This window comes from Rhinolophus ferrumequinum, chromosome 10 (genome assembly GCF_004115265.2).
Source record: "Rhinolophus ferrumequinum isolate MPI-CBG mRhiFer1 chromosome 10, mRhiFer1_v1.p, whole genome shotgun sequence".
Classification (NCBI taxonomy): domain Eukaryota; kingdom Metazoa; phylum Chordata; class Mammalia; order Chiroptera; family Rhinolophidae; genus Rhinolophus; species Rhinolophus ferrumequinum.
Window position 1 is genome coordinate 22,371,124 of NC_046293.1, and position 17,917 is coordinate 22,389,040.

Genomic DNA, 17,917 nt, shown 5'->3' on the forward strand with positions numbered 1-17,917 from the left:
TTTCATTGTCTTCTTTATCACAACATTATATTTAGTGAGAAGGCATCTGTTATGTGATCTTTGTTGAACACATAATATTAGGGGTTTGGGAAATTCTTCGTTGGTTTGTAAAAGAGCACCCTACTCTTTTTTTTTTTTTTAAACTCAGTTCCATGTAATATCTTCCCAAATGTGACTAATTTCCTTTGTTGAAAAGAAATTAATCACCAAATGAAGTGTCAAAGCCTCTGTGTATTCAAATAATTAAACAATGTTCAGAACATATTTTGAGAGGTTTCTTTTTATTTTTTTAGTAAATTAAGTTTTTATTAAGCATTAGATCCTGTTGGAGGAACAAACTATAAGTATACGAGTAAGAAGTAAAAGATAAAATATTTTATCTCAAGTCTCCTTGGGAAGTATGACTGTGATAAGTGACAGTATAGGTGGAAAAACTTACACAGAACTAAAAAAGAACTTGATGTTCAGGCTCTGTATAGACCATTTTATAGGTCTTTTGTGTAAAGCTTTCATTAGGTTTCTGTAGGCTAGGAGCAGGCCTGTACAAATCTAGCTCCTTAAGTACTTTTTATGTCAAGGAAGAATTGCTACACTAGAAGCTGTGGTCATCTTTTAAATGCACTAGAAAGGTGGTTATTAATAAAGGGTACAGAGCATAATTACCTGTGAAACCTAAAAGAAATACAGACGTCTAGGCTCTATCCCCAGAAAGTGAATGATTAGACCTGGGGTATAGCCTAGACATGTGAATTTTTAAAAAATAAAATTCTGTGAAGGATTACAATGAAAATTCCCAATTGACAACCCCTGCACAGAGAAATATCAACTTTATTATGAGCCTCAAGTAATACAGAAGGATTACTTTTTAGTTTTAAGTTTGGAAATTTTCTGATTTCTTTTTTTCCTTTTAAGACTGTCTATGTTAGTGACATAGATTATTGATAAAAGGCATTTATACACCTCTACTGTATATCACTGAGGAAGAAGAATACTGCTTATTCATATGAGAAGCTTAAAGAGTTGTCTTACATATAACTTAGGCAAATTCAATTTGTTGTTCTTACTTATAACTTAGGCAAATTCAAGTTGTCTTACATATAACTTAGCACTTAGCAAATGAGCTGATATATTTTCTCCTGCTATTCAGGCTCTAAGCAGAGGCCAATTACTTAATTTAATGTTGTCTGAAGATATGGTAATCTGTTCCAAAGTTAGAAGAAAAACTATTGGATTTATTAAGAAATGTACAACATATCCAAAGCTTTGTATACTGGAATTGAAGGGCAATTTAAGGAATTTTCAAGACGAATATTGACTCTATCTAATGTAACATTATCTAGTAAAATGAAAGTTCACTATATTGTCAAAAGTTAGTTATCTAAATTAATCATTTATCATCTTGTACTTTGGTTTGTCATCAAATTATTTTTTTCTTTCTAGAGATTAAGAAGCCACCAGTGGCCCCCAAACCAAAGTTTGTGGTGGCAAATAATAAGCCAGCTCCACCTCCTATTGCACCCAAACCCGATATTGTGATTTCTAGTGTTCCACAGTCAACAAAGAAAACCAAACCAGCAATAGCCCCGAAGCCAAAAGTTCTGAAGGGCTTACCTGTTCGCGACATCGGGCAGTCACCATCAAAGAAAATCATCGTGAACCTGGAAGAGCATAAACAGGAATTACCTGAAAGCACTGACAACTCTACTTGTAAAAACGTGGGGCATCAGAGCAATGATTGTATTTTACCAATGTGTTCCTGCAATTCTGAGTGTATCCATAAACTTGGGAATAGAGAGAATTTATGTGTAAAGCAGCTTGTCTTGGAGCCCTTAGAAATGCCTCAAAATTTAGAAAATAGTAAAATTGATGACTCTTCTGCTATGAAAACAAGGAGTAAATGTGATTCTAACGGTGAAACTGGTAAGAGCCAGAGTGGAGTCGTTTTAAAGGCAAGCATCCTAGAAGATAAGCTCAAGGACGTTTTAACACAACGAGCGTCACCTTTTATTTCCCCACAGAAACACAGATTCACAGACAACCCAGCAATGAATGATGGCTGTAATCCCAGCAGACAGTTCAGAATTGACTTTGCAGACGTGTCACTTTCCCTGTCCAACTTTGAAAAAGTTCCTGATCACCACTGCCATCTACAACATCCTACAGGTGAATTTCAGAATTTTGAAACTTGTGACGACCGCAGAGAAAAAAGCAATATTTACTTTCATTCATCTGAACAAGAAGCTCTGGCAAATGGTAAAAGAAATACATTTTTCTCTTCAGATGGAATTAGTAAGAAATCAGACATCAAAGATCTCGGTCCCTTAGAAATTCACTTAGTACCATATAGCCCAAAATTTCCAACTCCCAAGCCCAGGAAGACACGCGCTGCTCGCCTGTTACGCCAGAAGCACGTAGATGCTCCTAGTGAAACTACTGAAGAACCAGAGAATTTAGACAGTAACTCTTCTTGTCTTTTTGAAGATAGTTTGAAAAACAATGAAATCAGTGTTCTTTATCAGAATGATTTGTGTAACCAGGAACAGGTGGGCAAAGTGAAGCCAGGAAGTAAAAATGAATTGAATGCGGACTCCAACAGCGACAGACAAAACTTCGTTGGTTCAGAGAAAGCCATGTGTCATGAAACATATTCCTCTGCAAAAGTGACACCTCCTTTAGAAATAGACTCTAATTTGAGTTCTGACAGCAGGATAGTAGGTGGTTCTAGTATGTCACTTGCTGTAGACAAAGCGGCCAGTTTTCTAAGATGCAGTTCTCTATCTATGAGCCTGCCTAAGCAGGTGAAATTTACTTGCAACAAGCATTTGCCAACTGCCTGTAACCTGGGAGTGTCTGTCCCTCACATGCAAAAGGAATCTACAATAAAAGATGAAAGTTCCTCAAAAATTGTCCCCAAAAAACCTCAAAGACACAGCTTGCCTGCTGCAGGAGTGCTTAAAAAGGCTGCCTCAGAAGAGCTTGTGGAGAAAAGTTCATATCCCTCAAACGAAGAAAGAAATTCAGAAAAGGATCCCGAAAGAAACCGCCTCGGACCATTGTGTGCCCAAAACCATGGTATATCATCCTCCTTTGATATGCCCAAACGAACTTCAGAAAAGCCAGTGTGGAAATTACCTCATCCCATTTTACCTTTTTCAGGGAACCCGGAATCCTTAAAGTCTGTCACCGTAACCTCTAATAGTGAGTCTTCCCCTGCCCTGAACAAGCCTAGAGCAAAATCACTATCTGCTGTGGATGTCGAAAGGTGCACCAAGCCTTGCAAAGACATGCAAAAGAAAAACTCTTTGAAGAAGTTGCTCAACATGAAGCTATCCATCTGTTTCATGAAGAGTGACTTCCAGAAATTCTGGTCCAAGAGTAACCAACTTGGGGATGCAACTGCAGGCAACCTCTCAGGTGGGGGTCGACAAGGGCGTGACAGTGATTGGCATGGCTTGTTGGTAGGAGAAGAAAAGAGAAATAAACCCATCAAAGCGTATTCTGCAGATAACTACAGCTTGGAATCCCAGAAGAAGAGGAAGAAGTCTCAAGGCCAGACCAGTGCAACTCATGGACCAAGAGCTGAATCTCTGGATGACCAAATGCTCTCCAGGGAGACAACGTCTCAGGTGCTTTGCAAATCTGTTACAAGTGACTGTGCACCTGAGTATGAAAATATACAGCATTATGAGGAAATACCAGAGTATGAGAACTTGCCGTTTATTACGGCTGAAGGGAAAATTCCAGAGCTGGAATGGCAGAATTCCAGCAGCATGGAGGACACTGATGCAAACGTGTATGAGGTAGAAGAGCCATATGAAGCTCCAGATGGTCAGCTGCAACTTGGGCCTGCACATCAGCATTCCAGGTAACACTTAGGTGCCAGACAGACATTACTTTTACACTAAAGGTTTGTCATTTTCTCTAATACAAGTGGTAAACTTCTGGAACTTGTGCTTTATTTGATAGGCTTCTTATACAGTTAGGGGCTTTGCTGCTCGGTTGGGGGAAACCAGGTTGGAATGGGTTAATGTAGGCAGCCAGCGCAGCTGGGTGGCGATCATCAGGAAGGTTCTTTTTCAAGGGCACAGGGAACCATGGGCTGCTTTGGATAGGTTGCAGGCCATCAAGTAAGGTGGCTGCGCTCTGCTTTTGAATTTAGCTTTCCACAGAGATTTTTCTTTAGGCCTGGAGCAGGAAACCCTAATCAGTCTTGAGACTCCTAAAATGTGCCAGCTGAATCAAAAGCCTGCAGTCATAGGACCAGATAAACAGTTTTGCTCGGGAGGTTGTATTTTTTGTAAACAACACTGAATAGATGGAGAAAGCAAAATCCAGGCCTTCATGAGGAGGGTACCTGGACATCCTAAACTAAGGTAAATGAGAAGTGGGGCATACATTTCAAAAACCTTTTTGGTAGTCTGGCTGTTGAAACTATAGACCTGTTCCTTGGAGTAATTAATTCAAAAACTAAGAGCCTAGGGTCCTAAAATGATAAGAAAAAATGCAAACGAACCATGTTTAAGGTTTTTCTGCTGGAGTGAATCGGAAGGGTGTCTAACAGTTTCTCAGCCCTCAGAGAAGAGTCTGGATCTTACCTAGGGGACTAGTTTATAGGGTCTCACTAGTTTACAGAGTCTGCATAGTTTAACCAACTAGATTCTGGATCAAACAGACATTTGGCGAGCTTGGGGGTAGTCCATATGGTCACCTTTTTTAGAATGTCAATGTTTCATGAACTAGCTTAAGATTTACAAATTTATAACATGTTTATAGTTTATCAGAAAATAATTGTAGGCAGTCCCCAGTTCCAAATAGGGTCGTGTTTTCCAAAAGTTCATGATAATTTGAAACTCAGAGTGTATTTCCCAAAGAAACAGTTTTGGTAATGGTGGTAAGGGTCCCAGTTTAGCCCCCAAATTATATTAACCATTACTGTCCTGGCCTCTCCTTCCCAGGTGGATTCTTCTCAGGACTTCTTTGGGCTGAGGCAGGAGAGTTGGCCAGGGGAGGGGGTTGAGTACCAGGATGTCAGAGATTCATGCTACTGGGTCTGAGGCAGCAGGGTTTGTGGAAAGGGTGAGCTGACTAAAGAAGAATGAGGAAATTGGGGGCTTGCTGTGAGAAAGACGGAAGCTTCGGGAGTGGTAAGGAGAAAGGTAGGGTTGGGGGTGGGATTTGTATGCAGTAGATTTTCTTTCCCTCCCTTTCTCTTGATTATTCCGGTCCTTTCCTCTTACCCTCCCCATTCTCCTTTGCTAACTGCATGATACTGCTCATTGAGTTTCTGATCCCTAGGAAAAGTGAGTGAAAGAAATTGGGGGTGGGCTGGATGGGTTAAGGAGTGGCATTGGGAAACCCCTGAGTGAGGAAGGAAGACCAGCCCAAATCTGAAGATGAAGGGGAGGGTACAAGGGAGTTCCTGGCCATAGAAACAGTAACTTTTAGGTGTCCTAGTTAGGTCATCACTGGGTCCCTGCTCTGGGTTCCCAAAAGCACTTTTGTTGGAAGTAAGATTGTGAGCCACTCTGGATTATTCTGGTGCGTTTTGGGTACAGTTACGAGGTCTCTTTCCCCAGAGACTCCAGGCATAGTAAATCTAAAATGGGCCTTTCTCTCTCACTGTATGCAGGTGATGAGTGCTCAGTTACTACTGTGAAGAAGTTTGATTTCCATAAGGAAATTCTGAAAATGTAGGCCTTTATTAAAGAGTTATGGACAGATTAGCAAAATAGTATCCAAATGTTGGAATTTTTCTCTTGAAATTGTAGTAGATTTCTTGATTCTATAACCAAGAAAAAATTTCTCCGGAAACATTCCAGGTTTTTCCTGTGTTTTAGTAGTTTCTTCTTACTGGAAGCACTTCCAAGAAAATGTATGATAATTGGGTTTTCCTAGGTAACATAGCACACCCTCTGTTTATTTATTCCAAAATATATTGACCATCTGTGAAGCAGTGTGCATTCAGAGGTGAAAGGGGGTGCCTACTCCAGAGGAGCTTCTGTTCGGCGCGTTGGCAGACAATGATAAGACAACATGGTTTTCTGAATCCAAGCTTTGGACGAGTGACACCCCAAGTAGGGTCATAAAGATGCCTAGAGGTGGTGACACTTGACTCTCCGCTGGATTTTGCCTTTAGAGGTCATTTTCTCACCTTGGTAAGAGCAGTTGCTTTGGTGTTCTGGGTGAAGAAGCCAGATTGCAGGCTGAGGAGGAATGAGAAGACTGGAAGTGGAGTCAGCAAATGTGGATCGCTGTCCCTTGAAACTTTGCCCAGAAGTCCCTGTCGCTTAACAGGTTCAAATTTATCTTTTGGTTTTCCTCAAGCACCAGAATTCAAAATAAAATAAACTTCAAAATCATGTCTTTTTAATTAGTAGGCCCTCATCTCTGATGAAGGACAGTACTAAATTTTTTATCTGTTTGTTTGCCATTTTAAACACAAAACTGGGCTTAAAGAGCTGTCAAATGAAATGGCATTACAAGTTGTCTTATACCCCATTTATAGCATTTGTGTTCTAAATCATCAGACCTGGTCTAGAAGATAGCTCTCTTGGGTTGCATTTACCATCTGGTGGTATTGTTGAATTTTAATAATGATTGAAGTGTAAGTTAATAGCCCTAATGAGCACTTCCATGTTGTCATAGCACCGATAAGATTATGCACAGAGGGTGGGGGTTGGGGCGCATAGATCTTAACAGCAGCCCTTTCCTGTGAGTTATTTTCAGCATCAGCTCAGGAAATATCAAATATTTGTACAACTCTTTAATTTTGTGTTTCTTGTGTTGGAATCATAGCCACACAGTTTTGGCAAATGTGTTCATATACTTAGCCTACATTTGAAATTGCAGCTAGAAGCATTCAATTTTATTTCTCGGCAATAAAGCTTTTCTTTTTTTCCTTTTTGTATTAATACTTTTAAACAAGTATTAGTAATTAGTTTAATTGCAATACTTTGTCCAGTTCTATTGCTTTGGTCTTATTTTCTGCTAAAACATGTAAGTGATATTTTAGCAAATATATATGCTTTAATAAGGTAGAATGTCCATTTATACTTTGAGAGCTGTATTTTTTAGTCAGAGATGAAAAAACAAATGTCCTGTGCTGGGACAAATGGCCTGCGCATGCACACACACGCACGCACATCCTTTCTTGCTTGGTAAAACTACATTGTTTTGGGATAGCTGATATTTGCACATTTTGAGGGAAAAAGGTAGCATTATTTTTAGTGATAATAGATTTGTTTTCCATTGCTGGGTTTTTGTTAAATTTTCAAATAGTAAAAACCTAAACATTTTATAATTTAGCCAAGAATATGATGATGATGTTTTCATAAAATTGCAATTAATTATGTCAGCGAGACAGAAATTGCTTTGCAAAATGAGCTTCTGACTTATTTCCTGAAGAAAATTCCCAGTGTGAACCTTTTGGGAAAGGGCAGATGTGGGGCAGATACAAGGAGGGCCTGATTCTTTCCTTAAGCATTTTTAATTCCTCCAAGGACCTGGGAGGTTAAGATAATCAGACAATCCAATCAGTCTGTGGATGTTTGAAATGTATTAGTAGAATGTTTGGAACTCAGTGCATTTTTGCAATAGAAGTAACTGTGAGTAGGAGTTAGGTTCCCAGCCAGCCCACGAGAACATATTTAGTTTCTAATATATGAAAAATGCAACGGAAAGTAATAGAAAATGAGACTGTGGCAAGACTGAAACAGAGCAATAAACTTAAATCGTTTTTATGACTCTTAAATGCTGGTGCATTCAGAGAGGAAAAGGTTAATGTGTGGAGGAAAATATTACGGCGAAAGGGAACAGGATGAAGTGTAGAAGGTGAACTTTGGCTCCCAGTTCTTCAGGTGGTTCAGGGGGATTCCAGATGTGCGCTCATGTTCAGACATAAGGGGAGGAGTATGTTCTTATTTCAAGTATTCCTAAGTAATGCCTGTGCCTGTATATTACTTTTGTAAGCTTTCTGTGGTCTTCCAGACATTTCTTTCAAATGTATCATCTTTTCCTGGAATTGCATAGATTAATTTGGTATTTAGGCAAAGCCCTTTCTTTAAAAAGTAGACATGTTCCGTTATATGAGTATATTTATTGTAATACTTTCTTAAAACTATATTAGGTACAAAGAGCAGTTTGAGTTGTAACACATTGAGGTGTGGGAAGCTACAAAGAAGTGCTGACCTTTTTATTAAATAGGTACTGAGTTTAAAAGTTAAGTTCGAGAATGGAACTGCTTGGTATTCTTCTGGGGGGTATGGAAGAATCTACTGTGGTGGTTTAGTCTGAGTCTGGTAATTATATGTGTGTGTGGATTTCTGGAGGAGAAAAAACGTTTTTGCAAGTAGTTCTGACATCAGGCAGAGATAATCTATCATTGGAGCTATACAAATTGGGTCGGCCAAATAGACTATCAGTGGAGTAAAGTACTATACTAGTGTTTCCAGGAGGAACAGCTGTCTTCTGAGAGTTGTCTTTCATATTTCTCAGTCCTTCTTGTGTGTATTATAAATACGTTTTAGTTCCATGTAAGTGTGAATTGGAGTAAGATTGTATTTGGTGTTATCATACCCTTTTATACATAAAGAAATTGAATCATGGTGGCCACGACTTCAGAAAAAAATGGACAAAAGATAGAAATGCAACTGGTTCTGAGTTCTGGTTCTGGTTTAGTGGTTCTGATCCCTAATGTTCAAGAGTCTGTTTATTAGACTCTCCCATTCATTGAAGTATTTTGGTTTCTGATTCAGGAAAGGTAAAATAATAAACACTGAACAAAGAAAGTCAGTTTCTCCTGAATGTTTGGATAAAAATAAAATGGGAAACAAACACATTTAGCCTTCTTATATTTGAGATGGTGTGACTGCTTGTTCCTTTAGCTCCTGTGGATTCTGTTGAAAACTGTGTTTTACTTAGATCATATAGTTTTTTGAAGTTAGTTTCTTGGTAACATATTTCTAACAGTCGGTATACTTTGGCATATGTTAGTATCATTTGAAATATTAGGAATTAAAGGATAGATTTGGGTTTTGATAAACTTACAATAATATGATAGCTTTTTTTTCTTAATCTGGAAAGCATTTCTGATTTGAATTGTTTGGCAACTAATTTCAAGTCCAGGAAAGTAGATATAATACTCGTGTATAAAGAAGGAATAATTGGTAACTTTTTTTTCTATCTTTCAGTTGGTCTTTAGATGTACTGACAGTCACATTGTCAGGTTGTAAACAGATTTTAATTTAAATGAGTAGCCTTTCCACCACTTAATTTTTCTTTGCAGAGCCTCAGTGTTAGAAACATGAGGATAAAGCACAGTTCCTCCCTACTGCCCTGTTAGACTGTGAAAAGGACTTGGCAGGGGGCGGGGAAGAATAAATGATGAAATCATTCATGAATCCAGGTCTGATTTGTTTGATAGCAAAAATTTGGGGAAGGAGCCCTCAATGGGCATTTTGGGTAGTTTGAAAAATTTGGAAATTCAATTATGTCTTTTAATGGTTTTAGGTTAAATGTAGTCATAGAACCATTAAATTTTGAAACTACAGGAGCCATTACAAATTATCCAATCCAGCCTCCTTGGATGAAACCAAGCCCAGCAGGACTTGACGTTCCCCACACCACAGAGATGGGAAATTGCAAAACCAAGGCTTTATCCAACCTGGTGCTTCGGAATACCACTAAGGTTATTGTGGAAGCATTACAGAGGAAGTCAGCACAACTTAGAAAACTCAAGTGATCTCAGTCGTTCCAAAAAGATTCAGGTTTGCTTGTACCACGCCTGGTTTTCTCCTGTTATAACAGATACTGTTGCCCCTCTCAGGAAGGAGGGCTGCACACAGCTGCATGTGAACGCAGGATGATATGGCTCTGATTTTTTAAAAGGTGATTTCAGGGAGGTGGATACTCAAATGAAGCAGAAACTTTTAGCCAAAAACTATCTGATCCTATCATATGTTAACTGAACTTTCTTCCCTCCGGCTGTCTGACTCCCTATCAATCCATTTTCCCCCCACTTCACCAAAAGTTTATCAACCAGATAATATCAAGGATAAGAAATGCTGTTAACACCAAATAGCATGGATACTATGCTTAATAGGAATGGCTACTATTCATTCAACACTTCTGACAGGCCAAGCATTAAGCTAAGAACTCTCACATGTGTATCTCATGCAATCCTATGAGATAGATATTATCATCTTTTACAGATGAGGAAACTAAGGCTTAATGGGGTTAAGTAACTTGCCCAAGGACACAGAGCTAATATGGAGGTAACCTGAGTATGGAACCCAGTTTTCTGATCTTGAGACGTACCAATTTTAATTCAGCACGTTTCATATTGTTCTGGGCTGTAAAGCATTTGTTTTGCCATTACTTTATTTTTTATGTTAAATATTGGTAGAAGTCTGTAAATTTTCTACCCAGGGGACCAAATATTACTGACCGTAATTTGTTCATGGTCTAGAGGGGAAAACACAGGGACACCTGCGCTGACATTAATGAGCATTTCGGAGGCCCCAGACCTTTCGTGCAAGAAGAGCTATTGGCTGGAAAGCTTTTATGGTTAGGAAATAGGTATTTCCGTGGTTGGAAACTGAGCTAATCATGCCATGTTTGCATTTGGTCAAGTTAGTGGTGGCCGCTATTCAAAGCAAGTTAAAATCGTTTCTGTCATTTGGACATTAACCAGTTACATATGGACATGAACTACGCAATGGATTATGCCTGTCTCATATTTCCCCACGGATTTACATGAGAGTTGCTTTTTCGTCTCATCTCCGTTCCTCATTTCGTTCTCTCTCAAGTACCTTCTGACCTCTAAAGCACTGTGGTTTAATAGTTAATTACTATCTGTGGCTCCCCCAAAAAATAACTTTGTAAGGCTGAAATATCTTTTATAATAACATAATATCCTTATTATCTTAATGAAAAAAAAATAGATTTAAATGAATGGTAGGGTTTTTTCCCTCCAAAGAGGCAGGTGATGTAGTCTCGCTAGTTAAAGATGAGAGGAGATAGGATTTCTGCAGCCATTTGAATTATAGAGAGGGCAACACCTGGAATCGGGGTGAGGAAACAAGTTCAGCTGGGCTGAAGGTTGAGAGAATTCTTCGATCCAGCATCACTGTCCGGGCCACTGACACGAGTCATCGTCACCGAGCCTGTCCATCAAGGTGCTCACTGAACCTGCTTCCAAGCTGAAACTGATGGAGGGGGCTATTTTAGACTGTTTAATTTGGCATCTGTGTTCACCCTGTTAGCAAGGCTCGTTTTAAGCAAGTCAATGGTGCAAATCATATTACAGAAAACATTTAAAGTCCTTTCGCGCACACCATGCTGGGCATTCTAAAACTTTGCATAAAATAATTACAGTGCTAATTATAACAGGCTCTAAAGCAAGCCTCATAAGACCTCTGTACTTGGCTGTTAAAGGTAGACACGTGTATATAAAAGGACTCCAACTGTTTAAAATTTCCTGTAATTCAGACTTTTAATGATTTTGTAGTTTTTTTCCTCAGGTTTACCCAAATTAAAGTCTACCCAGAAATAGCTACACAATTGGCTTCCTTTTCAGGATGGATGTTTCATTATCAAACATGTAGGTACATGCTTACAGTTTTTAGTGTACAGGTGTAGATACGTATAAGTTTCATTGCCCTACATCACTTGTTTCCTGCCTCTCCTCTTCCCCATGTTTTATGCTAAAACAGAGGATGGAAAAGGGACAGTGGGGTGATACCGCTCTGATGGCTTTTGTTGTAGGAGCCTGCTGAAATTCCATGGCCTCAATCTGCCAGTTTTCCATGACTGCTGCCCAGACTCTTACCTAAGGACACTTGATTTCAAAGGTGTCTGGTTCTCATGTAAACATGGTGACATTTTAACTGCTAGTGGGGATATTTTCAAGTCATTTTATTCCCTGGTAACTAATCAGCTACTTCAGAGAGAGTTACATTTTTAGATTTTATTATATAGAATTGATATAGAAAATTTTAGTGAAATACAGATATTACTTTTGTAGAAATTAATAAACTTAATTTCACCTTGATAAACCAAAAACTTACCTCTTATTTTTCTTCAGGCTGGTCTCCACATTTGGAAATGTGGGGCAGGATTAGACTAGAAGTCAGAGAAATTAAGAACAGTTCCTACTCACAAGGGATTTACAATCTGGTTTATTATTTTTTTAATTGAAATTGTTACTGATATAGCTATGGCTATATTCATATGCATTTGTAAGAAGTAGTACAGAAAAAAACTAGTATACTTTAGTTTCACTTAATGGTAACATTTTGCAAAACTATAGTAAAATACTGCAATCAGGAAATTAACGTTGATACAATCCACTGATTTTATTTAGATTTCCCCAGTTTTACTTATACTCATTGTGTATGTGTATTTAGTTCTGTGTAACTTTATCAAATGTATAGGTTTGTGTATTCACCATCACAGTCAGAATACTGAACAATCCCATCCCCACAAAGATTCCTTTGTTGCCCTTTTAGAACCACACCCACCTTCCTCCCGCCTCACTCCCCAATCCTTGACAGCCATATGCATTTCAATTTTTTTGTTATTTCAAAAAATGTTATATATTATATTATGGAATTTTATAACAGGTAACCCTTTGGGATTGGCTTTTTTCATTCAGCATAATTCCCTGGTGATTATACATGACCCAGCTGTCACGTACATGAATCGTTCTTTCTTTTTTATTGCTGAGTAATATGCCAGTTAAAGGATACCCAGTTAAACGGCCGTTTCTACTTTTTGGCTCTTACAAACAAAGCTATAATGAACATTCATGTACAAGTTTTTATGTGAACATATCTTTTCATTTAAAATGCCCACATGTGCAATTGTGGGTTACGTGGTAATTACATGTTTAGTTTTGTAAGAAGCTGCCAAACTTTTTCAGAGTAGCTGTACCATTTTACTTTCCCACCACCAATGTCTGAGTGATCCAGTGTCTGTATCCTCACCAATCCATGGTGTTTGTCACTTTTAAATTTGCTATTCTAATAGGTGTGTAGTGACTTCCCATTGTGGTGTAATTTGCATTTCCTTGATGACTAAGAATATTAAACATCTTTTCATGTGCATATTTGCCCTGTATATCCTCTAAAGTGAAATATCTTATTTCTTTCGCCCATTTTCTAATGAGAATTCTTGTGTTGTTTTTTTTTTTTAAAGAATTACATATTTTGTAACTAAACATCATTTGGTACCCCACTCCCTAGAGAATAAAATTCAAACTCCATAGCTTAGTATACAAGACTTTTTGTGGTCTGGCCCCAGTTGAACTTTCTAATGTCATGATTTTACCCACCTACCGTGTTTCCCTGAAAATAAGACCTAGCCAGACAATCAGCTCTAATGCATCTTTTGGAGCAAAAATTAATACTATAAGACCTGGTCTTATTTTACTATAAGACCGGGTATAGTATAATATAATAAATATAATATAATACCGGGTCTTACTTTTTTTTTTTTGCTCCAAAAGACGCATTAGAGCTGATTGTCCAGCTAGGTCTTATTTTCGGGGAAACACAGTATATAAGACTAATGTTCCTAAACACCCCATTCCCTTTCATAGGTTTGTTCCACTACCTGACATACCCTTTTCCCCAGATTCCCTGTCATCCTTTTAGACCTAACTCAAATGTTACCTTTTGTGGAAATCTCCCTTTCCAATATAGGAAAGGTAACAAAATACTCCTACCTCCACCTATTTACTTATCACTTATTCAGTTCTATTTTTTTTCCTAACACTTCCTATTCCTGGCAGTATATTATCTATTTATTTATTTGCTCTTCTGTCTCCGCTAGGATGAATGAGAGGCACTTAATTTTCCTACATCGCTTTATCCCCAGTGCCTAGAACAGTGCCTGACATATAGTGGGCACATAGTAAATTTTTAGTTAAAGAATGAATGAGGAAGCGCATTTGTCGATACGTGTGTTGCCACTCCCTTCCATAGCATATTGCCTAGCATGTCCTATTTATAGTATAATGGAAGCAATAGCTAATGTTTACTGTAATGATTGTATGAGGTTGGTGCTAAAGTAATTGCGGTTTAAAGGTTAAAAATAAATGCAAAAACCGCAATTACTTTTGCACCAACCTAATATACCAAGTGGTACAAAGCATCCCTTTCCTTCTATTGTACAGCACTAGCTTGTCATTCTATCATAACACGTTAACCTCTCCCTACCATCTCCTCCAAAAAAAAAAAGAAGCATAAGATATGTGAAATATAAGAATAATAATAAATATTATAAGAGATTATAAAACCTTTGTATCACTGGCTGTAGTACATACCTGGCACAAAATAGGTGGTCACATCTGAGTAAACAGTTGTCAGCTTGTATATTGCTTGTGTGAGGTCAGAAATCCAGCTGTATTTTGAGTAAACTGGTATCCCACTGACCAGACTTCCAGAATGCACAGGAAACATCTGTTAATTTTGGAAAGCAATGACACTGATTTGGAGAATGATTGCTATTCACTGAAACAGGTCCCTTGGAGAAGACACGCATCTGTCTTTATTAGATATACATGAGCATCCTTCAGTGTTATGGACTGGTTAGGCAAGAAACATTCCGTTCCTTCCATTCCACTGGTCCTCTTACCAAACCTGCAGAAAGAAGCCCCGGGGTCTAATTACCATGCCAATGAAAAGCAGTTTTCAACGGTTTCTTAAGTAGTTTAAATCTTAAGATATCTTCATGTGCTGTTCAGAAAACAACAGACAATTGTATCATTTTTAAAAAGTCAAAGTTTTATAAAACTCTTCTTAAATGAAAGAACCACCCCTCTGTTTAATATGTAGTAAGACTGGAAGGAAGTCTGGGCAGTCTGTAGGAACCTTTCGAGTTACAAAAATTTGCTGAGATGTCCCAAAGCCAAGAGCCTGGTGAAGGGCCTGGTGCAGTTTATATATATATATACGTATATATGTGTATATATACGTATATATATATATATATATACGTATATAATATATATATACGGAAATGATCAGAATGATTTAGTTACAGAAAATACGTTTTCCCGTATAGGGTGAAATATCCATCTAATTATTTCAGGATTTGAACAGTATCAGTCTTCCAAAATACACTATTTAGACCCTTTGCTCTGTTGTCTCCAAATAAAGTGTGTTATGAACTCCAGTAGCGTGGACCCGTTGGATATCCGGATTGGAAAGATGTAAGAGTCTTACCTAAGAACGTTATGAAATCTTTTAGAAAAATGTTAACTTAAGAAACTTCTGACCTTTTATCTTTTAGTAGTCTCACTGTACAACTGATAAAATCCCATGCCTTAGCTGTTGAGAAGCCAGGTAAAGTATGCTCTGGGTTTACACAGATAACCTGGGCAAGCTCCTTAAGAGGTTACATCTTTCCTCTTAACGTCTTTAAAATGCTCTTCCTCGTTAACAGGTATTTACTGCACTTGACCATGAGCGGAGAACTATATTTGGGGAATTATAAAAGGAGCTTTTCAAATGAAAATGGTACTAAGGCTTTCATGAAGATGTAAAATAAAGATTGGAAGGGTGAAAGTTTCTATGACTGTTAAAGAAATGGGTTTTGGTCTCATTAAAATATCTGAAGTATTTTTGTAGGACAAATGTAAATACCTCAGAAATAAGCAAATACATTAGCTCGAATAAGTTTAGGAGCTTTTTGACGGTAAAATGAGTTTAGTCTGTTTTTGTAACCATTGGTTATAACTTGAGTAACTTGATGCTTTCATACAGTAGGCTACAGTGATGAAATCTTAAGCCATTTTCTTGAACGTGGCCTTGATATTAGATTGACTTTATTTTTGAATTTTTTTTATTAGTTTCAGGTGTACAAAACAGTGTAATAGTTAGACATTTACACACCTCACAAAGTGATAACCCCACATTTCTAGTACCCTTCTCGTATCATGTATAGCTGTTACAATTCCATTGACTATATTCCCTATGCTGTACTCCACATCCTATGACCATACATATTTAATTATAGTGGACATTCACTATTATTCAACTTCAGCTGCAAGTATATAATGCAGTGGTCAGGCATCTACATCGATTGACTCTTGATGGTGGTAATTCTAAACATCATTCTTATTGAGCCTGCTTACTGTTAAGAAGCAAAGTATTTTTGTTTGCTCTTCTGTACTCTACAAATTAATGCCTCTTTACCTGCTCATTGAAATTTTAGCCCTAGTACATATTTCTGCTGGCCGTTCTGCTAATGCCCTGTGGACAGATTCCATAAGTAAAATCTGTGACTATGAACAGACGTGTTGGAGTTTATAGAAGCCTCTATTTCACTATACTTAACCCGATGTTAGTGTGAAAACATTCTTTCTTCCTTGGGTTTACCTTACGGGGAATGCATCATTTTCCCTGACTGGGGTAGACAGTCTGGAGGGTTAGAAGTGTGTGCATTTATATGCTGTCTACAGGAAGTGTACTGAAACTACTGCTGTAATTCGCATGTCAAGGTAATGTGATTTTCTTGGCATTTGGGGGGAGTCCAGATGAGGTGGCAGTCTCCAGCCCCTCCTTTCCCTTGCCCTTGATCTTTCCTTCCCAGGTATCAAAAAAATAACTGTTCATGAGGAATGCTTGAAATAATTGAGATTAGCAAACTTGGAGAAGGGAGAATGGAGATTTTCAATTCTTTTTATTAATTTATAAAAGTTATATAGAAGTCTTTTTTTTTTTAAAACTTAAATGTGCGTGAAGTGAAAAGTTAATGCTTCCTCCTTTCCCTCTCATTATCCTCCTCCATTCCAGTTGAGAGAAAAGAGTTTAGGGGTGTTTTGTGTGTTTTGTTTTTTAATATGGAAAGTTTTAGAATAAATGGAAAGTTTAGGAGTAGTTAATCTCTGTCCCTAGGAGGCCATTGTTATCTTGGAGGTACTTGAGGAAGGCTGAGGCTGTCAGCACTGTTCCCCTCCCGCCTCCCCAGCAGGAACAGCCTCCCTTGTTGTGTGTCACCTCAGTGCCTAACAAAGTCTAACCCACCAGGAGCTCAGGGACAGGCCAGGGTCACACGTGCCCACATCACAGGTAGATAAACTGACAACGCTTTGTCTTTCTACCTCCTCTTTATTTCTCTCCTCTTTCCCGTTTCCTTACTGTTTTCTGGTATCTCAATTTCTCCGTCTCTCCTCTTTTTTTTGTGCCTTTAGCTAGTGACAAGAGATCAGTGTTTTGAAGTGCTGTCTACTAGGCGCTTTCCACTTTGCTCCAGTGCGAAAACTTGTGTTTAGGAAAGAAATCCAGGTACTTTGCTTTACATTATTGCGAGATGATGTTCTTGGTAGCAGAGGCATCAGCAGCTTCTTTGCGTTAGTGACCTGTGCTGCTTGTGTCACTCATAGTCCTTTTCAGCTTGTGCTCAGAGGTTACCATTGTGATCATTACCTACCAGAGGGACAGAGCTAGGTTTTAGAAAGTTGCTTTAAAAAGTGCTTTGAGATGTAGTGGGATACCTCTGAATTAGTCACTTGTGTTGGTGAATGAAATTCATTTAGAAATAGGAAACAGTTTTGTGATATGTGTGGAACTGATTCTCCTGGGCTTCAGGATATTACTGGACAAGTAGTAAGCCACCCAAAAGAAACGGCGAAGTTAACCATGAAAAACAAGCCCAGGAGGGACCTGCTGTAAAACCCTGGCTCACATGACCTCATCACAGGAGCTCTTTACTCAGACTTGTAGGCTGGTGATGAGCTGTTTCACATGACTAGTAATGCAGAAGCTTCCCTCTGAGGTCATCTTATACAGGTCTAGACTCTTAAGTATCTATAGTAATACATACATACACACGTAAACATGGAGAAAGAGTGCACAAAAGCAAGTGAGCTTTCTATGTATCAGGCATTGTTGTTAGTGAGTTATTTGTATTAATT

The 17,917-nt window shown here is 38.3% G+C and overlaps 1 protein-coding gene across 1 annotated transcript in view; it reads left to right on the top strand.

The window, feature by feature from the left end:
* Window positions 1-17,917, top strand: part of FGD6 (FYVE, RhoGEF and PH domain containing 6) — a 96,649-nt gene that overhangs the window by 3,842 nt on the left and 74,890 nt on the right. The window contains 1 exon segment of the mRNA XM_033116565.1: window positions 1,441-3,865. Within this exon segment, the coding sequence (XP_032972456.1) occupies window positions 1,441-3,865 (2,425 nt within the window).